We start from the raw sequence: 22,135 nt of genomic DNA, 5'->3' as shown, positions 1-22,135 counted from the left end.
TCTCCGCTCAGGCTCCCAGAGGACATGCTGATTCTAATCAGGATTGGATATTCTGTTGGTTCACATGCCCTGAAGCTGGGCTATATTACAATATGACTCTTGGGAGGTTTGGACCAACTGCAAAGTCCAGAGGAACATGGCCTTCAGAGTTATGGTGCTATATGGTAGCTGCCAGTGTTTCCCATCCTTGTCCCTGCCCTAGTGACACGCAGGACATTGGGTGGTAAGAGGGATCAACTGCCCCATGTTCCATGCCTGTTTAAAGTTGTTGTGGGGAAGGCTTGTGGCACAGTGGTGAAGTCACCATGCAGGCTGCCCACCTCCCACAACAGAGGGCCTGGTTACAGTCCTGGCTCTTCAGCTCCTGATCTGGTTTCATGCTAATGTATATCCTGGGAAGCAACAGGATATGGTCCAAGTTCTTGAGTCCCTGCTACCCACATGGGAGACCCAGACTAACTTACCAGCTGCTGACTTTAGCTAGCCCAGTCGCAGCCATTGTGCGCATTTAGGGTGTCAATCAGCACATGAAAGCTCTTTTCCTGTCTGGCTGTTTCTCTGCCTTTTGAATGAAATGAAAATGCTTGTAAGAAACTAGTAGTTCAATGAAGTCTTTACCTACCCCTCCATTGCTTTTAATAAAATCCTCACAGAAAAGTCAAAAGTTGTTGAAGGGAACTGAGAAACAACTACATAGTCAGTAACTACATTATAACAGAAGACTGCAAAGAAAACAAACGGGGAGACAGAAACCAAATGTACACAGGTAAGAAGAAGAGTTCAGCCAAGCACCTGCCAGCTTCCTAAGCCTGGGTCAGAAAGGATACGGATTGCCTCAGGAATGCTGGTGTCCAGGCAGTCGATGATCTGCTGTAACTCCTCCTGCATCCCAGGGGTCTGGAACAGGTCCTCCTACCAAAGAGATCAGAATGAAGGGAACAAGGCACACCAGTGACCCTAAGGTTCTGCAGATGACCCCAGGGATGGCAAGAGAAACAGAAAGCAATAGGGGAGGTGGTATGTGCGTTAATGATTAGCTATGGAAGGGAGGAAACAGCACTTTCCCTCTGTATCACATCTATAGTTTGGGTGAAATGGTATTTCAAATAAGCAAATGATCTGTCACAGATAAGGCAGGGGAGGAGATGGCTAGACTGGGAAAGCAGGTGTTCCACTTTGAACCCTTTGAGGGAAAGACACCCCATTACATTCAAACATAAGGACTGCTGAGTGCTGGTGAAAGAAAGGGCAAATGGCCTATTTGTGCCAAACCCCACTTTCCAGTGCTATTCCTCTTTGGTAGTTAAGAGGTTATGACCTCTTGACTTGATCTTAAGAAAGTTCTCTTCTTTGGGGGTGGGGAGTTGCAGCGCTTAGTACTGCAGATAGGACTGTAAAGAATGTTGAGAACCAAGTCAAAGAAATGGTCTTTCGGATCCGCAAAGCCTGTTTGACAGCTAAAATAGCAGTGACAGAGTCAGGCACATAAGCTGTCTGTGGGAAAAGAGTGCAAGGCCAGGGACTCTCAGTCCCAGCCCTGCCACTCTCCCGAGGCTGTGTTCTTAGGGGAGTCAGTTGGCTCACATGCTGCGGTTGTCCCACCTGGGAACAGGGACACTTCACCCTGGCTGGGTGATCTAACCATGCTGTGTGGTGGTAGCTTGGGAATGTTATAAGCACTCGGCCACTGTGAGGTATCATAATTTCCCATAGAACTTGCACACTTTCAAAGCTGCAGGGAAGGTCTCCTATCACTTACCTGGTGACAGGCATATTTGAATAAATGATCTACGAGAAGCCAGATCTCCTTGGGGACCTGAAGGGGTCTCTCACTTGTACCAACTTCATCCAAGGGAACCATCTGCAAAAGGGAGTTCTCCTAATAGAAGAAAAGAGATGAGAATCAAAGGTGGTCTCAGGATCTTCAATTTCTGCTCATGAGGGTACAATGCAATTTTCATCTCTTAAGATGTTTCCTTTTTCTCACCGGTGACACCCTTGGGTAGCAGGCACTCCATACTGATGGCCGCAGTTATACAATCTCTTTTCCTAAATGCCCCCATTAATTGTAGTCTGTTCATTTGGGTTAAGCTGTTCACTACTTGGCTGGATTCCATGTTAAAAATTCCTTCCAGGTTGGCTGAGGACCAGCAAGACAGACAGACACACACACACACACACACACACACACACACACAGACACACCAGGGGTGATGGGTAGACCAGTAAATCACAACCATCTGGACAGTGCTTTGAGGCATCAGTGCCTACACTTAGGTCTTCTGTTTCACTTTTAACTTATTCTTCCTTCAGATGTCACCGCAAATACCATTGTTTTTACTGGTGGTTTAAATGAGGTTCTGAGGAATTAAACACAGCTCTCCACATCAGACCCACATCTTAAAGTACTAAAAGAACCCCCAAACAATCAACTGAATATGGCAAACCAAGAGCCAGAAATACCATGAGGAGACTGGGGTCTGAGTCCAGAAGTCATCATTTCTGTTAATGACTCAGCAGCATTCCCTGCGGCTTCTATTTTTTTCCCACTACCTGTTAGGTCCATGTGAAGAACATAGGAATACAACCCACCAATGACATCAAGCAGAATCATTCCTAACTTTGAATCTGAAAATTGCTAGGAAGTAGACTGAGTCATCTCAGGCTTCCGGAGTCAAATGTCAAATTATACAAAGAATTGTCTGTAACAGGTTGACAGGCATCTGAAAGCAGCCCTCAGAAAAATCACAGGGTAGAAAGAAATCATGGCCAAGGTTTCCATTCTGCTGTCCTCCAGCTGAATGTCACTGTATTATAAATGTTTAACTTGAGGCAAGTCTTGCCTAACTGTGCAGCCTGCAAGTTTTCCCCTCCCCCAGCCAGGGACAGTGAACAAACATGTCATTAGTTTCACTGAGATCATGTACACTACGGTAGAGCTGGGGTCTCCCCTTAATGTTGCATTCTTGAAGAAGCACTGATCACCACTGAAAAGCCTTGTGACTTTCTAAAGGGGCAAGAAAGAGCAAGGAGTAGGACAGTCAGCTATCATTCTCTCTCTCTCTCTCTCTCTCTCTCTCTCTCTCTCTGTCTCTCGGCCTCCTTTCTTCCTTTTCCTGGGATTCTATCACTTCATATGCATGTTCTATATAACCACCAGAACTTCCATCAGTGCCCATGCACTAACTTGTTTCCCGATGAGAGTCTTAAACCCAGGCATCCACATACAATCTAAGTCACAACAGTGTCCATAGAGTACTCTGCAAACTTTCTGGAACAAACCCAACCCAGCAATGGATTCTTCGGCAGCTGCTTCTTAACTGATCACATATAAATTATTCAGCACTGAGTCATGTACTTCCCCCCCCCCCCAAAAAAAATCTGACACCTAATTGGAGCTTTTGCCAAGTGAAGGCACCGAGGCAACACAAGGCACTGCCCAAGATGAAAAGACAGAACATAAAGTGCTATTCACAGAGAAGTGGTGTATGTGTGGGGGCGGGGGGCATGGCTGTCTCAAGCCTTAGCGACTTAAAAAGGTTAATGAAATGTCAGTAAGCAACATACACCATCTACTATCCACTTTTAAATTTATGTATGGCAATACAAAATGTCAAACGTATGTCTAAAGCCTAGTGAGAGATCACACATATCAAAAATCAGTGCTTTAAACAAATCCTACACATTATTCTGAATCCTTATTTTCAAAGGAAAAGTAAAGGTATTCTTCTCTCAAAAAGTGTCTCAAAAGCCAAAATCTGGGGCCAGGTGGCATGGCCTAGCGGCTAAAGTCCTCGCCTTGAAAGCCCCGGGATCCCATATGGGCGCCGGTTCTAATCCCAGCAGCTCCACTTCCCATCCAGCTCCCTGCTTGTGGCCTGGGAAAGCAGTCGAGAACAGCCTAAAGCTTTGGGACACTGTACCCGCGTGGGAGACCTGGAGGAGGTTCCTGGTTCCTGGCTTTGGATCGGCACAGCACTGGCCGTTGCAGCTCACTTGGGGAGTGAATCATCGGACGGAAGATCTTCCTCTCTGTCTCTCCTCCTCTCTGTATATCTGACTTTGTAATAAAATAAATAAATCTTTTAAAAAAAGCCAAAATCTGGAATCAACCAAGTTGTGTATCATCAGAATAATGGATAAAGAAAATGGAATATTATTCAGTTATTTTAAAAAGAATGGAATTCTATCATTTGCATTGAAATGTAAGCAACCAGAGAACAATGCATTGAATGAAATAAGCTGGACATAGAAAAACAAATGCTACATGTTCTCTCTTGCAATGTGGGAGCTAATATTAAAAGAATAAATAAAAAATAAATAAATATCAGAAACAAAAAGAAATATGTGTATATTCTTGTGAAAAATTGTTTTATAGTTTTGACAAAGCAATAGTTAGGAATTAGAAAAGGAATTATAGAAAAGGTATCTGATCGGGCCACACTTTATAATGATGGTGCTGATACCAAAAGTGCATAATCAGTACTCCATATACCACACGGGAAGCTCTCATTAAATACTGTAGGACAGCTTTTTAAAGAATGTTCCTCAATCTCATGCCACTCTATTTTGTAGCCCCTTGGGGAGTTGCACACTCTCCCGGCTGAGGACAGAGAGGCCGTGAGGCCCTGCCAAAGGAGGGTTGCATCAGCCACTCTGGAGACCTGTGCTCCAGGGTCCCTCATTGCACTCTCTGGCAGTCAGGAGGAGCAGCACGACTTTGGCAAGGTTTTCACCTTTTCCGGGCCATGGCTGTCTTGTCTGTTAGAGTGGGGAGAGTATGTGACCCTGTCCGCAGGCAGAGGGCTCCACCAGATGACCCCTTAGAATCATGATTCCCTTAGCATCAGCACCAAGAGTCTATTCTATGTTCTGCTTCTTGACCCTGTCAGTATGTTCTTTGAGTAATGACTGACTCTAACTGCTAAGCCCAATTCACTCTGAAGCAACAGTAAGCCCTTTGTTCTGGCTTTACTGTCCCTGGAAAGTGGAGGACGGTGAAGGAGGTGCCTTCCTCCAATCCACGAGAGCTTTCAGATTCCTCAATGCAACTTCACATTCCTTGCTAACTCAAAAATGCAAACCTGGAACTTGGAGTCATATGGCTGTGACATACTAAGTCTCAAAGCTTTGACCGGTGCCAAAACATCTTTCCTGTTCTTCGAATACACTTTGAAGGACTTTAGGGGATTCTCACTGAGCCAGGGGTATCAGATGTGGGAACAGTTAAGGGCCAAGTCCCGGGAGCATAGAGGTAAATGTTAATCAAGCGCAGGGGAAGCAAGGGGGTCGCATTACCTTTTCTAGGAAGCTGTCTTCTTCCTGAGAGCAGAGCAGGGAAAGAAAGTCATCGGCAGACAGAAAATGATTAGATTTACAGAACTGGCAGCAGGTTGGTATTAGAACTCACTCACTCAACAGATACACATGCTTTACACTGCTTCAAATGTTTCAACTAAGTTTTTACAATTTTCAAACATGCAACACATTCTCCATGCACAAAGTTTTCTATTATGAATACTTGTCTGAGTGCTGTTTACTGAGTACATCATTCGAGAAATATACATGTACAGATTTCATAGTTGGACGGCTAGCTGCTAGCAGTCCAGGCCTAACGCCCCCTGGTGTTTTCTAGTCATCTGCTGCTGTGCTGTGAACCTTCTCACCCTACCCTAACCCCACCTCCATAGAATGGTTTGTTGTGGGCCTGACATTGTGGTGATTTCTTCTCTCCATTCTGCTGCTCCCCCTTTACTCCAGCTAGCTTCCCAGGCTGCATCCCAGATTCTGCTCCATCATTTACCCATACCCACCCATCTGTGGAGTCCCCCTATTCCGAAAACCTCTCTGATATGGAAATACATTTCACTTGAGACTTCTGTGGATCTATTCCCTCCTCCCAGACCTTTTTTTTAATAAAAGAAAAAGAAAAGCCAGATAAAGAGAAACATTCCATCTTATGTTACTATGACAACGCAGTGATAAAGTAACAGTAATTGTTGGCACTACTTACAGAGCATCTGGTATACACCAGGGACTGTGCCAGGTGCTTGCATCTTATGTCATGGCAACCTGCACTGATGTGCAAGGCAGACACTGTTCCCATTTCACACATGAAGAAACTGAGGCTCTGAGAGGTTATTTGCCCAGGATGACACTATCAGCACAATCATGATTGGAATCCAGATCTGACCATGCCACAGTCATTATCACCATGCTTCTGCAGCAACTGCTTCTTAGAGGGAGAGGCAAGGGAAAGCTGCGAGAATGCATTCTCCATAACAGAGGAAGAGCCTGAAAAATCCCACTCACAAGGCAGCGCAAGGCACCGTGGCTAGCGGTATTAGACAGTCCAGGCACAAATCTCTGTTCTCTTATTGATTCTGTACAGACCTCACGTTACTGAACTTTACCCTGTCTCAGCTTTTCTTCCTTTGAGAGGCAGAGAAACAGAGAGAGAGTCCCCCTTCACTGGTCCGATTCCCCAGATGTCTGTTAACAGCTGTGGGAGCCGAAGCTGGTGACTCAACCCAGGTGTCCCACGTGGGTGGCAGGAACCCTGCTGCTTCAGTCATCACTACTGCCTTCTGGGGTCAGCAGGAGCCCGGAACCAGGAGCCAAGGCCCGTGACTGAGCGCAGGCACTCTTCTGTGGGACACAGCCATCCATCCTAACCGGCTTCTAAACTGCTGGGCCAAACGCCCTCACTGAGCTTCAGTTTCTTCATCTCTAAAACAGCAGTGACATTTACTCAGTAGGGGCAAAGAGGCAGTCCGCAGGCAGGAAGGGTGAGCAGTATGCCAGGAGAAGGCCTGGGTCCCTCCTAGCTCCCTACACCTCCCCTGCAATTCTCCAACTGGACTCCTCCCAACCTCACCGTGGGCCATGCAAAGAACTCAAGCCTAAGTCACATCTTATATCTGGCAGTTAAAGATATCCCAATCTTACTATCCAAGATACATGATGGTCAGGAGGATGCTTGTGTACTATGACGTTCCAAGCGCTCACATTGAATGTATTTCCCCCAAACGACTGCTACATTCAGCAAGGAGACTGTTTTCTTTTTAATACACTATGAATTAAACATTCCCTTGGGGGTTTCTCTAGATAGACAAAAACCACATCAAAGATGAAATAATCAGGCTAACACCACTTTATATGGTAGACAATATTTATAGTGTCTGAATACCTTTTAATATTAAGTGTCAAACACACTTTAATGGAATTCTGGAGCATAACCTTTTACAAAATATAGGAGTAGGTGTTAGAAAATAAGAGAATCTGCCTGTTGGGCAGAATTTATACTATTCTTGCCAAGAACTTGTGATATGACGAATAAGACTTGGCAGAAACTAACTTGTTTCTACTAGCCTATAAAACCTGGTCATCGAGGACATTTTCTTTGAGCAGTGGCTGTCTAGCAGTAGCACAAGGCATTGTGCTAAAGAGTTCTGGGGAGAGGGCAATGAGGAATGAGCACTCATGAAGGAGCAATACATGCTTGGTTCTTGACTGGTTTGTACCTGACTTACAGTGAGTAGTTCTGGAATTCCTGGCCCAATATTGCTATAATTTGGGAATGTAAGTTTTCTTTTTTTTGTTTTGATGATCTTTACATAGCTGATTAGGGCTCAAAGGGTCAAGCGCTACAGGAAAGTGAATAAGACCATTGTTTCCACATTCTCTTTTTTCCTTCCTGTATCTGGGGGAAGAGGAGAGACAAAGGGGAATGCAAGTTTTCAATGAAAGGTTACTAGCCATTAAACGAGTCACAGGATTTGAGATGTGCAGAGGCTATTAAAAATGGAAGAGGCAAAGATAAACTAATTATGAAGAAGTTGGTCATCTAGTTCATGGGGTATATGGAGAACGTGGTTATAAACAGTGGGAAATACTCTCTTAAAAGTTGTGAAGACAGACTTTGGGGGCCCTTGAATAACAGGTTAAGGAGTTTGGATTATATTCAGTAAACATGGGAAGCTGGTGACTGACTATCTTGCAGTAAGGAAGAGACAGGCCCCAAAGTAGTATTATAGAAAGATCCATCTGATAGTTCTGAATATAAAAAATGAAAGGGGTGAAAGAGAGAGAGGCAGAGGGAATCGTTTAAAGGCCAGCTTAGCAGGGTAGGTTAAGCAGGAGAGAGGAAACACTTAAACCAATAGAGAAAATAATAGAGCTTGGCATGATGACTCAATTGGCCAATCCTCCCATTGTAGGCACCACGATCAAATGGGATCCCATGTGGGTGCTGGTTCATTCCCTGGTTGCTCCATTTCCTATAAGCTCTCTGCTTGTGGCCTGGGAAAGCAGTGGAGGACGGTCCAAGACTTTGGGACCCTGCACCCGCATGGGAGACCTGGAGGAAGCTCCTGGCCTTGGCTTCAGATTGGCTCAGCTCTGGCCATTATGGCCATTTGGGGAGTGAACAGGTGGGTGGAAGATCCTTTTCTCTGTCTCTCCTTCTCTCTGTAAATCTACCTTTCCAAGAAAAATAAATATTTTTGAAAAGAAAATAATAGGACTTTGATTACACGTGTGGAGGGGCAGGCGTTTCACACTGTTAGTTCACTTTTTCAGAAAATGATATAAAGACAGTAGCTGTAAATTATTTAAATAAACACTCAATTCCATTCTGAAAAGGGAAAACATTATTTAAGCTCCACTCATAAACAGACTACTCTTAACGAAGTCCCAAATTACTACTAATAATTAACTTCCACTGATTTTAAGGGGTAGTGATGCCAGCTCTCTGCAAAGGGCTATGCATTGGTCACATGGAAGAAAAAAAAAAACAGGAAAAACAATTCAGGATTTGCTTAGTAGGACCATGATGACACACATCAAATACAACTCAAATCATCCTTTACTCCAACAGTCACTCTTAGATGTACCTAGTAGTAAATGCATCTACCATAATATAAGTAGCAGATTCAAACCTAAAAAAAAAATCAAAAGCAAAATGTGAACGGAAATTGAATTCTAAAAAGTATTAGTTCATATGAAACACAGAGAGAAGAAACACAAATCATTTTCCCAACAAGGTAAGAAATAGGTTGAGGGAACAGTGACAAAGAAAACATCGGTGACTGTTCATGTCCCAGCTGCTCCTTCTAGTTCAGCTCCCTGCTGCTGTACCTGGGACCGCTCAGAGGATGCCTCAGGTGATTGAACCCCTGCCACCTATGTGAGAGAAACAGATGGAGCTCCTGGCTTTCGTGTGGGCTAGCCCTGGACATTGTGGCCATTTGGGGAGTGAACCTACAGGTGGAAGATATTCTTTCTCTGACTCTGACTTTGAAATGAATTAGTGAAAAAACTTAAAAAAAGAAAAAACACCATGAAACAATCATTGGAGATGATTCAATCCTCAAAGAAGGTCAAAATTTTGACTGTTATTCTCCCAATGCACACGTTCCTATACAAATACAGCTTCTCTACCCATATATCAACCTTTTTGATCTATTTCCAACCATAACCCTTAATCAGATCTGGCAAATTCAAGCCCAGTCTCCTTCCATTGTAAAAGCAATATTAGACATGGCAAGTTACAACTTCATGCTACACATCAAAGGCTTCCACCGGTTTATTTACAATTTTCACTCTTTTTAAGGAAATTGTAACCATTTTTCATACGGGGGTTCTTTTCCTTTCACCTTCTATCTCTTATTTAAGATGTCCCTTGCAGCTGGAAGAGCCTGCTCACTCATTATATTAACACCTGGTTCCTAAGAACTTGAAATTGATGGAAAAATACCCTGATAACCAACCTCAATCACTTGCCAAATTTACTTTATTCTTATGTGCTAAACTTATTTTGTTAATGTTACATGTATCGAGGTTACTAAAAACCCAAATAGGCTGATTCTGAGATTGATTTTTTCCAGAGATCAGTCAATAAGCTTTTATTTTATAGCACATGAGGACTTGAGAAAACAGCACAGGAAATGAATCCGTTAGCACAAACAACAAGTTCCCTAACAGTTTAAATCACTTTCCAAATTAACCAAACACAGTGGACATTAGGTAGCAATGGCAATTTGTGTTTAGCTGATTTCTAACCAAACCCTGGTTCTAACTATGATTGAGAATTTCGCTATATTGAAGATGCAAGTATGGTTTCATTATCACTGAATTATAGGAATCCAATAAACCCGATAACACTTTATATCCAGTGTGTAATGAATAACTGCTGATGATTTGCAACTTAATATGTTAATTAAGAAAGCAGAAAAAACATCCATCTTCATTCTGGGAAGAATAAGGATTGTCATCTGTTTCTCAATTGTGCCAATTCTAACTCTTCTTCCAAAAGTGGCAAAGCCAGGGTTAGTGAGAAGAGCAGAAGAATGAAATAGACTTTGCAGTTATTTCATTTTGCATTGAGGAGGAAGGGGGCATGGCATAAAGAATACTCCTAGAGCAGTGTATGCACTGAGTACATTTCTGACTTCATCAAAATTTCCATTTTCAATTGCCTCATCTCAGGGATTTGAAATACCATTTTGGGTCTTGGAGAAAAATATGAACAAACATTGTACCTAAGGAAGAATTTCAGAAAGTCAACATCAAGTTAAAACAGGGTAGGAAGGAGATACTAAGACTGGGATACTGACTGCTATTTTAGCTCAGTTTTAGGGCATTTTATACTTCTAAAGTTTTATTTTCCTTTTATTTGAAAAGCAAAAAGAGAAATGGAGATAGGCTGAGGGTGAACTAGGGATGGAGAAGAAGAGAGAGTAAGAGAGGGAAGGGAGAGAGGGAATTATCTTCCATCTGCTGGTTCACTCCCAAAATAGTTGCAAAAGTCAGGGTTGGACCAAGATGAAGCTGAGAGCTGAGAATTCCACTGGGGTCTTCCACCTGGGTGGCAGCGACCCAAGTACTTGCGTTACCCCCCTGATGCCTCCTGGAGTACGCACTAGCAGGAAACTGGATCAGCAACAAAGGCAGGTTCAAAACTAATGACTCTGATATGCAATGCAGGTACCCCAAGCAGTATTTTCACCATTGTGCCAAATGCCTGCTGCAGATATGAATTATTTCCAATTTCTTGCTTTCTGTCCAACACTACCATGGATAATTTCTTCATCAATTATAGTAATCTAGGATTACTGAGATGCAACACTTAAATCCTAGGGAACAAAAGATTCAGAAAGAAGAAATGATGGCTGGACACAGAATTTAAGAAAAATTGAGGGCACAGCACAAATAGCCTAGTGGCTAAAGTCTTCACCTTGCATGCTGTGGGATCCCACAGAGGTGCCGGTTCATACCCTGGCTGCTCCACTTCCATTCCAGCTTCCTGTTTATGGCCTAGAAAAGCACTGTTTATGGCCCAGGAAAGCAGTAGGGGATAGCCCAAAGTCTTGGAACCCTGCACCTGTGTGAGAGACCCGGAAGGAGCTCCAGGTTCCTGACTTCGGATTGGTGCAGCTCAGGCTGTTGCGGCCACTTGGAGAGTGAACTAGCAAATGGAAGATCTTTCGCTCTCTTTCTCTGTAAATCTGACTTTCCAATAAAAATAAATTTTAAAAAAGAAAAACTGAGCAATTTTGTAATTAAAAAATGATCAGTTTTATTTTTAACCTTACATCACTTCTATTTATACAAACAAAGAAAATAGTTCCTAAAACCCATTAATTCCACTATTGACTTTGGCTATTTCCTTTTCATGGACAGACAAGGTAGAATTACTTGATAATATATTTTACATGAAATAAAAAAGTTTGTAATACTTATTAAACATCTTTACAATCACTTCTAAAACTAATATAAGAGAATCATGGGAAAGGGTATTAGGAGGCCTCCATCAAGGTCAAAAATAAAGGCAGGGCTCGGCAGCGTGGCCTAGTGGCTAAGGTCCTCGCCTTGATCCCATATGGCCGCTGGTTCTAATCCCAGCGGCTCCACTTCCTCTCTGTCTCTCCTCCTCTCAGTATATCTGACTTTGTAATAAAAATAAAAATAAAAATAAATAAAAAAATAAAGGCAGATTCCAGTTTATAGGAAATAAATGGAAGTGGGAGATAAAGGGATGAGTTAAAAAAATACCAAAAGGAAACAAACTGAGGAAATGTCGGACAAATTAAAAGTCAGTATTACTTCAAAAAAAAAAAAGCAGAGAATGCCTGTAATTATAAGAATAGAACTACAGAGATCTCATCAAATATGCTATATCAATTCAGATTGAATGCTGACTTTTAAAAAGCTATATGGGGTGTGTTGGGGGGACAATATCACAGGTTTAAGCTCTTGCCTGTCATGCTGATATCCTATGTGGATGTTGGGTCAAATCCCAGCTACTCCATTTCTGATCCAGCTCCCGGCTAATGTGCCCAGGAAAGTAGCAGAAGATGGCCCAAGTACCTGGATCCCTGTCACCCATGTGGGAGACCTGGATGGAGTTCCAGACAGCCCACTGCAGCGTGAACCACCAGATGCAGCCCATCTTTTTTTTCTCCCTGGTTCCCCCCCTCTCTTTGTAATTGCCTTCCAAATTTTAAGAAATCTTTTACAAAATAAAACACAATAAAATTAATTTTTAGGGCAACTGGAGAAATCTGTAAGGAATGGATGTCAGAAGAGCCTAGGGATGACAGTTTTCTTAGGTGCAGTACTGATATATTCTCCTCTTAGAGAAGCTTGTCCTTTTTCTTAAGGAATGCAGGCTGGTGTGTTTAGTGAGAAAATGACATAATACTGCTGCTTAGCGCCTCTCCAAATTCTGTCTATATATACATATAGCATATAGCAATTCACTGGACTGTTCTTTCAAATAGTCTACAGAGTGCACATTTTTCATGATAAAAAGTTGGGGCAAAAAAATCTGGGGAATGGGATCTTTAATGAAGAGAAAGAGTAGGAAAAAGGAAAACAATTCCATCATCATTTAGCATGTATTCTCAAAAGTGAAATAGCAATTCTGAATTGGGACTGTGGTGGTAGAAGAAAACACAAAATCATGACAAACAGCAGAATGGCAGGCTTGAAGCAATGCATTCAGGCATGAGCGCTCTAGGGAAATGAATATAATTTCAAGAGAGAAAGCAGGAATGGGATTCAAGTGTTTTGATCTGCTGTGTGAATCACCACTAGAACATCTCCATGGCAACAGAACGGATCACTCCGAGAAGCCAGTAACCTGCCTATTGGTTCGAGCTCATCCTGCCAGATGATAAAAATCAGTTGCTTTGGCTAGGCCAAAAGGGTTAAGAAGAACTTTAATGGCAACACTAACGTGTGGCTATCATATCACTCAATTTTCTGGGGTAAAAGACTAAGAATAGAGCTCTGTAGGCCCAAGAGATCTGCACACCAACCCAACAATATTTTCATGTAGAAGAAAAGTTCTTAATAGAATGCACTTGGTACGGAGTCCATTTCTATTACTGAGGGTTAAAAACATTTCCTTGATTTGGGCACTGGCATTATAGCTCAGCTTGGGCGAAGGGATGAGAAAATCCCTCTTCCTTTTCTTTCCTTTCTTGAGTCACATTCAACCTCAGTGTACACCAACAACCATCTAGGATATTGATAAAAATGTAGGTTCCTAGACTGCACATTCTGAGATTCTAATTCCATCGACAGAAATGAGGTAGGAAGGACTCTGCACTTGTAATAAAGCAACCCCCCCCCACTCCTAGGGATTTTGCTTTTGATATTCAAGGTTCCATTATAGGTCTGTACTTCTTTTTTTTTTTTTTTTTTTTTTTTTTTTTTTTTAAAGATTTATTTTATTTTTATTACAAAGTCAGATATACTGAGAGGAGGAGAGATAGAGAGGAAGTGGAGCTGCCGGGACTAGAACCAGCGGCCATATGGGATCAAGGCGAGGACCTTAGCCACCAGGCCATGCCGCCAAGCCCCTATAGGTCTGTACTTCTATAGACAGTGAGCTTTTACACTGATGAGATACAATGTAGCATACTGAAGAATACTGGCCTGGGAGACAGAAAATTGGAGTGATAGATTTGTCACTAACTTATTAGACTCTGGGCAAGATAATGTCTCTGTGCCTCAGTTTCCTCATATGCTTAATGAGGTTAATATGGCCTGCTCTTCTTATCATAGCCTCATAGACACGCTCATTTATATACAAGTGACTTGAAACTTCGAAGAGCTTAACAAGCAAGCATTATATTTTCAAGCAAGAAGCCTTTAATCTTATTTGATGAGCTTAATGTTATCTATTATTTTCCTGACAAGTGCCAACTACAGATTAGCCCCTTCTTTCCTCTTAGGATAATTTCTAATCAAAGAGATGCTAGCATAAAGCGACATTCTTCTTTATTACTCGACAGTCTCTCTGCCCCGCAGAAGAGAGAAGGCACAGAAGATAGTGAGAAGGTTTATGTCTTAAGATGTTTCTCACCAAGTCTATGAGTTTGGTAACAGGAACTTCTCGGATTGGTCTTTTCATTCGGCACAAAGCCTCTAAGGATGTACCAAAGCAACTTGGGAGGTAATTTCCACTGATGGTCAAGAAGTAATCTTTGCCTCGATCCAGGTGAAGGACAAGGATATCTTCAATCTTATCTTCCCCTGAGTTCAGGATGGTCACAGAGTCTTTGCTGACATACACATCAAGATAAATGTCCACCGTCTCATCTGAAATGCAAGAGACGATACACAGTAACAGAGATTCTTCCAGTAGAAAAGCCAAGGAAGTTAGAAAATCAACAAGTGTCCTCTAAAAAGTTGTCAAGCTGGACCTGGCACAGTGGCATATCAGGCTAATCCCCCACCAGCAGTGCCAGAATCCTATATGGGTGTTGCTTCAAGTCCCAGCTGTTCCACCTCCCATCCAGTTCCCTGATAATGGTCTGGAAAAGCAGAAGAGGATGGCCCAAATCCTTGGGTCCCTGTACCCACGTGGGAGACCTGTAAGAAACTTTTGGCTTCCAGTTTCCTATTGGCCAGACTCTAGCCATTGCGGCCATTTAGAGAAGTGAATCTCAACAGATGGAAGACCTCTCTCGACTTCTCCTTTTCCCGCTCCTCTCTGTAACTCTTTCAAGTAAAATAAACAAATCTTTAAAAATCATCAAGTAACGAAAGGAAAGATTGGACACACAAAAGTATCTCCAATGTGAAGGTAAGAGACATGGTTAGAAAACAAGAGGTTAAACTGAGGAAATGTTGCATTGCAAGCAGAGACAATGGTAAGGGAAAACTCACTTGGCTCCAAGTAGCCCTCAAAAGGTTCAGCCCGAAGCCATGGCTTGCAGTACTGGGTGTCATTAAGTTTAGGGATGAAAGAAAAGTGGCAGGGAACCTGTCCATTGTTGCTGATCTGGAACTTCTTCTTTTGTAGTTGCCGAAACTTCACATTCTCAAACACAAACTGAGGAATAACAGACAGACACAGACATGCATCACTAGTAGGGGAAGTCAGTCAGTTGGATTATTCCATAGAGCATACGAATACAAAGAATAAGGTAATTATTAGCCAGGTGTGCAAATGCCATCTGCATTCACCAACTGAGCCAACCGCACAGGGTCCACGTTCGTACGTTGTTATATTCACACCAGCAGAGGGGTTAGATGGCTCTTGCTACTACCCTTGGCTACTCTGACTGCCTGTGGGAGCCGAAAAGGATAACCGAACTTTGGTTCAGGGCATTCGTCTTGCGACAAAATCCTGGTTTTTGAGTGATGAACTGACTAGCAACTCTGAAATATTAAATAAGAGTAGCTAACATTTGAGGGCTTACTATGTTCTAGGCATTGTTCTAACAGCTTTGCATGTATCAACTCACGGAATTCTAACAAGCATCCCTTAATCCAGAAATCTGAGAGCATCAAGCATGTACCGAATGGCAGCCCTGGGACTTGAACGGAAGTTGTACTCGTAACTACTTGACCATGAGGTCTTTTGTGAGTAACACGGTTTCCTCTGCACTAGCCACAATGGGCAGCAGACAGGAAGGCTACAAATGTTTTCTCACCTCCCTCCTGCTGAGTTCTAAGGAAGGAAGGAAGTCATTTTCCATCCTGTCCATGATGCGCACGATATCTTCAAAGACTTTCCGATATCTCCGTTCATCCACAACCTTCACCTGAAACAAAATTAAGCCCCTTTTCAGTCTCACACATGCCCAGCTCATCTCCCTTGAGGTTATCTAACAAGTTAAAGTTGGTTGGTATAGCAATTATTTTAAATAAACTGTGAGGCAAATAATGTCCTCAGTTTCTGATCCTGCTTCAGCCACAACTTTCACTTAAAAGAAAACAGATCTTTGTGTTAGTCTTATGTTCTCCCAACTTCTGTACCCATCTCCAAGTCTCTCCAATAATTTTTTAAAAGATTACTCAAGCAAATACATTAACCATTATAGAAGCACATACTTTAAGGTAAAGGAAAGGGTAATTGACTAATTTTCTAGAAAAGTTGAAACCTCTATGTTAAGCTTGGCAATAATACTTAGGAAGGCTATTTTCCTGTTCAACTGTTACATTATTAGTAGTGGAAAAAATGTAATTGCAGTAAAAATTGCTTCATGCACTATACAAAATGACAGCATCAAAATATATCCATTATCATTTATAATAATTATTTAAAAAGTGGTGAAAATAGCAGAAGATATGATTAAAGTACTGAACTCTATTAGCTAAGAACCATAATATCATGACTCAGACTGGATAACAGTGAAGGTATATCAGTAAATGGAACCTATGTTCATTTTAGAAAATGGTTGACACAAAATGTCCTAGAGTAAAATCATTATAGCCAAAGTACCATGACTAACACATCAAAAAACTCCCACGTGACAGAGCACTTTCAGCTTCCTGACGTAGCCGTGTTTTTTTGAATACTAAAACTTCATACAGACTAATGCCAAAATGAACAAAATTGACAAGATATTTTTAACTTGTCCAGATATCAGTTTTTAGGATAAAAAAATCACAAAAATCCATGTCAAGAGATTCATGTATATACAGCAGAGTTTCAAAAGCAGGTGTGAAAAACAGAACATTAAAGGTCAGCCAAATATCTCAAACTGGGAAGATGTTTTAAACATATTTCAACCATATTTCTCAGACAACTGATGTCAAGCCATCGTTTTTTGCATAACCAGAGTCCATACTGTACACAGTGATTAAGTCCAGATGAATTTTATATAGTTTCAACATTGTGCAATTTTTTAAATTTCAAAAAGTATATTAAAAAAAAGCTTTCACAATTTGCAAGACTAGCAAACCAAGAAATATTCTCCATGTAGTTGGGAACATGCTTACAGACACAGTTATTATTAAATATGACCACCAGTGAAAGACACTTTCTAAAATACCAAGTATGTGAGCCAATCAACTTGGGCATGTCTCAAATGCATAGTTGCTTGGGCCTACTAAACCTGTTCTCCAAGGCGGGGGCTCCTTCCCTCTCCAACTTACTGAAAAGCTCTTTACGCAATTCTAGGTTTATCAAAGATTCAGAACCAACACAACAGATCACAATACCAAGTGTGTAGCCCACATTAGTTTGATCTCAGCCAGCCCGCAGCAAGTTTTCTGAAACTGACCACAAAACATGTGGCTACATTGGTGCCAATGGTGGTAAAATGCATGCTCAGGTTACACAACAAAGTCAAATCTTTTCTCAGTGGGTTATTATGATCATCAATATAAAGGATAATGGAGGAGGGATAGCAAAGAATGTCATCACCTGAACGAACATCCATTTAACAAAGGATATTAATGACACAATTAGGAATTCAGGACAAAGCGTCATGAGCTAGGTCTTTATGTAATCGAAAGGACAGCTTTCTAAGATACTCCACAGAATTATAGAATGGAAAGAAAAAAGGAAGTTGCAGACCAACATAGATAACATGTGACCATTTGTGATAGATAAATCTACATAGCAACCATTTTGTTGTAAATACAAGAGACAAGAATTGCGCTGCCTAACACATTAGCCACTAGCCACAGAGCGACATTTAAATTACTTCAAATTAGATCTCAGTTGTACTTTTAAGTACTTGATAGGCACCCGTGGCTAATAGCTACCAGACATCTGCATCACTGCGGCAAGTACTAGTGGATCTCACTGACCTAGAGCATATAAACTCGTAAGCAGCCAGCTCAGCTGGGAGTTTGGGAAAAGGCAGAAGTAGGAGGTAGAAGAGGAATCGAAGAATGTCAGCCTCATCTGTAAATTCTACTTTTTTTTAAGAGAAAAAGTATTTTTGAACTGCTGTACAATTTCAAAATCATTAAAAACTAGAAAACTAGTCGACTTTCGCTAAGGAAACACAAAAATAAGCGGGGAGCCTGGAAATTTAAAAAATATCCCACCGGGAGCTCTGCATTAGTGTGCATAGAGGATTGATATGCCAAAGTTCTAAAAAGAAATGCAAACAACAGTTAAGCACAGCTGATGAGATCAAAACAGTTCGTATTCAAAGAAAGACATTCTCTTAAAATGGTTTAAGAGAATTCAAAGGAAAGAGAACAGCTCCAGGCAGTAGCATCCGAAAGTATACAAGGGGTCTGTCTAACGTTCAGGGAAAATGTGCATTCTTGCCTTCTCAGACCGGCCACAAGCAGGGAGTTGGATTGGGAGTGGAGCAGAGGGAAATTGGCACTCCTCTGGGACTCCGGTGCCACAGGCTGAGGATTAGCCTGCCGCGCCACGGCATCAGCCCTGATTCTCAGTTCTTCTAATAGAATGCTCTTAAAGGAGATGTTTAAACTCATTGGTTCTCTATCTGCTTCTCTATTAAACGAGAAATCCTGAAGTCAAAGCACTGCTGCCAGAAGTCAGTGAGATGTGTGCAAATTGTCTAACACAGTCCATGGTACATAGCTACCACTGCCACTGAAGGAACACATGTTATTATTGAACATTAATATTTTAAAATTTAAAAATGGACAAAAATGTTCGAAAAAAAAAAAGCTTTAAAATCTGGGGTGAGTGCTGTGACACATCAAGTTAAGGCACCGCCTGAGACGCCAGCATCACATATGAGAGTAAGTCCTGGCTGCTCCGCTTCTGATCCAGCTCCCTGCTTATGCATCTGGCAAAGCAGGGGAAGTGATCCAAGCACTTGGGGGCCTTGCCACCCACATGGGGACACCCAAATATGGTTCTAGGCTCCTGGATTTACCCACATCTAGCCCTGACTGATACAATCAATTTGAGCATCTGGAAGATCTCTCCCTTTCTTTGTAACTCTGCCTCTAATATAAATAACAGCAAATGTTTTTAAATTAGAATCTAAGATTGGAAACTATATTGTTAAAGGCAAAGTCACAAAGTCATTCTTTGATGCAGGAGCAGGATAAGACCTATTGGTGGTAGATATCTATTTCTGAAACTCCCAACAGTGTAATACAAACTGAAGAAAAGAAAATTCACCCTACTATGATCTCTGCATGTCACGAATCCTTAGCAGTAGATACCATTACTATTCACATTTCATCAAGGAGAAATTGAGGCATCAGGGTGTTATATATAGTTAGGAAATGGTTGAACTAGGGTGAAAATCCAAGAAGTCTATCATAAAAGTTTATGCAACTCTAAGCATTGCACTACATATATTTTGACACATTACATGACCCTAGGTCTATGAAAATCCACAAGCAATAACCTAAGTATATTGGTTAGAATACCTTAGGCCAGAATACGAGATATGACTTATGTACTATACAGCTAAAGCAAACACAATGGGAAAAAAGCTTTGCTTACAATAGAGATAAATAAAATAATTGGCCACTTTGCACTACAGGACATCAGGTTAAGCTGCTACCTGTGACACCAGGATTCTTTATGGGCACTGATTCATGTCCTGGCTGCTCCACTTTTAGTCCAACACTCTGCTAATGTGCCTAGGAAAACAGTGAAAGATGACCCAAGTGCTTGTGTCTCTGCACCAATGTGAGAGACTCAGAAGAACTCCAGGTTCCTGGCTTTAGCATGGTTCAGCATCAACCATTGCAGCCATTTGGGGAGTAAACAGTAGACAGAAGATTTCTCTCTCTGACTCTACCTTTCAAATAAGTAAATAAAATCTTTAAAGTAAATAAATAACTGGCCACTAATCTGGCCCATAATACCTGAAAGTTGAAGAAAAATAAACTTAATGCTACTGGACAAGTGAATTTTACTACAACAGAGATTATACTATACTTCTTAAGGCAATATACAGATTGGAGGTTATATTCTGGTTGGTGCCTTTGCTTTTGCTGTTCTTTCTTCCACTCAGAACCTCTCCTTTCTTATTATCTGCTGAAAAGCTACTCATCCTTTAAAGCATAGTGTCCACCTCTTCTGTATGTATTCTGACTTCAGGAGGCTCAGCTTATCTACCGCCCAGCCATCACACAGTACATACATCTCTGTCACTCACACAGTGGGAAACTAGAGGGAACGCATCTGGAAGGACTGCAGGCCCAGAGTTCTCCATGCTGTAAATAATCACTGGTCATGAAACATTTATGGTTCACTGAATTACTGATGTGTTTCAAGTCTACACAATGCTCTACGAATAGATGCTTAACAAAAAAAAAATTAATAAACAAACAGGTGTTTACCCCAATATGGAAGAGAGAGCTAACAGGCTTGTGGTCACTGGTTTGCAGTTCCATGTGACTTCGGTAGTGAAGCTGATTAACATTTGTTCCTCTCCAAAGAATTCGATCACACCATGCTGGAATGCGACACTTCCCACTGTAAATAAAGCAATGAGTTACGGAGAACTTACCACCTAATCACAGAACGCCTAGCACGCTGGGTCAAGCTTTCTTGTTATATGCTCCCAAACGGCCATGTCCTACTCCTTGCTGAACTATCACAGCAGCAGTAATGCTGTAAGCTCTGTGACTTTTTTAAACAAGGGGCTGTGCCTGCTGTTTGCCACTGGGCTCTTGGCACTTAGTGATACAGTAGGTGGTGCAAAGTAGTTGTTCAATGAATAGTTACCTAATGAATAAATAAACTGTCTTAAGATTGGTATTACATCTTCAGCAACCTTGTCCCAGTGGAAAAGATAACAGCACCTATTTAAAATGGCCTCAAAAGTTCCAGTTTATATTCTGAACATCTCTTTTTCCTTTGTTCTGAGAAATGCAAGGACATTTCCCAAAAGATAACTAACTAATCCAGGTTTAAAATCCAGTCCTGTATTGTCAGACTTAATCTCTGGACAGGAATAACAGATGAGAGGTTTTCCTTGAAACCTGGGATTTTATGGACAAGTCTAGGTTTTTCTAACAGATGAATGAACACGTAAGCATGTGAGTCTGAGCATCTGACAGCTCGCTGAATACCAAGGATAAGGAGAAGGCCTATTCTTGACTCTTGAAATAAGCAGCACCTTGTATACCTGATCCAGAAGGGGATACGCCTATTTCTGTTCAGTTGATTCCGCATGAAAATGAATGGAAAAAAAAAAAAAAAGCAAGGCAAAGTGTACAAGGTGTGTTAGTATCACTTTTCATTTATGACTAGCTACCTTGGAACACAAGAATACATACTCCTCCTGCCCCATGGCTCTCAGAGTCTGAAACTCTTTCTCCTTCAAGCTTCTGTGCTCAGCCAGCTAGGAAACCATGAGAAGTAAACAGATGGCCACAGGAAGAGGAGACTCAGTTACCAAGAAGCTCCTGCCACAAGCATGTTCCTTGGGGCGATCAGAAAGCCAGGGGGCCTGCCAGCGAGAGGTCTCAACTGTCTTCAACAGTGATGGACATGCAGTCCAAGCATCAAGACTTCAAAAGTGTTTCTTTTTTCCTAAGAGACTCAATTGTTTTCTCAGGCTTGACAACTATTGGGTTAGTTCTCTCATGTATCTTTGGCTTCACCTTCTGGTATCTTGAGTGCAACAGCGAAGAAATAGAATGAAAAAAAAAAAAGCAGCCAGAACAGGGCAATAGATAGGAAATAGGGCTGAGATCAGGAAAGCAAGCCTCTAAGTGAGTCTGGTGAGGAGACAGAAATAAGTGCTGCAGAAAGTCCATAAAATGTCAATAGCCTGACCTGTAAGTAATACTTCCTAAGATAAGCTCACCTTTGCATACACTTGGATTAAAACCGTCCTGCAGCAGCACCAAACCATTAAAGCATTAACACTGCTATGGCATTACCAAAACATTACCCACTCTTCACCAATATGGATGGAGTCCATAATGC

At 41.7% G+C, this 22,135-nt stretch overlaps 1 protein-coding gene across 3 annotated transcripts in view; it reads right to left on the bottom strand.

The window, feature by feature from the left end:
* The window catches only part of OCRL (OCRL inositol polyphosphate-5-phosphatase), a 72,401-nt gene that overhangs the window by 2,664 nt on the left and 47,602 nt on the right, over positions 1–22,135 (bottom strand). For 2 of the 3 annotated variants that reach the window (XM_058658318.1, XM_058658316.1), the window contains 7 exons: positions 20,539–20,674; positions 15,951–16,061; positions 15,181–15,346; positions 14,375–14,610; positions 5,299–5,322; positions 1,760–1,879; positions 828–912 (listed from right to left, as the gene is read on the bottom strand). In XM_058658318.1, coding sequence (XP_058514301.1) covers positions 828–912; positions 1,760–1,879; positions 5,299–5,322; positions 14,375–14,610; positions 15,181–15,346; positions 15,951–16,061; positions 20,539–20,674 — 878 coding nt within the window. The remainder of the gene's footprint in view (positions 1–827; positions 913–1,759; positions 1,880–5,298; positions 5,323–14,374; positions 14,611–15,180; positions 15,347–15,950; positions 16,062–20,538; positions 20,675–22,135) is intronic. The other variant, XM_058658317.1, reaches the window with a different exon arrangement.

This window comes from Ochotona princeps, chromosome X (genome assembly GCF_030435755.1).
Source record: "Ochotona princeps isolate mOchPri1 chromosome X, mOchPri1.hap1, whole genome shotgun sequence".
Classification (NCBI taxonomy): Eukaryota; Metazoa; Chordata; class Mammalia; order Lagomorpha; family Ochotonidae; genus Ochotona; species Ochotona princeps.
The sequence above is the reverse complement of the archived record's forward strand: the minus strand, read 5'-3'. Positions and strand labels throughout refer to the sequence as shown.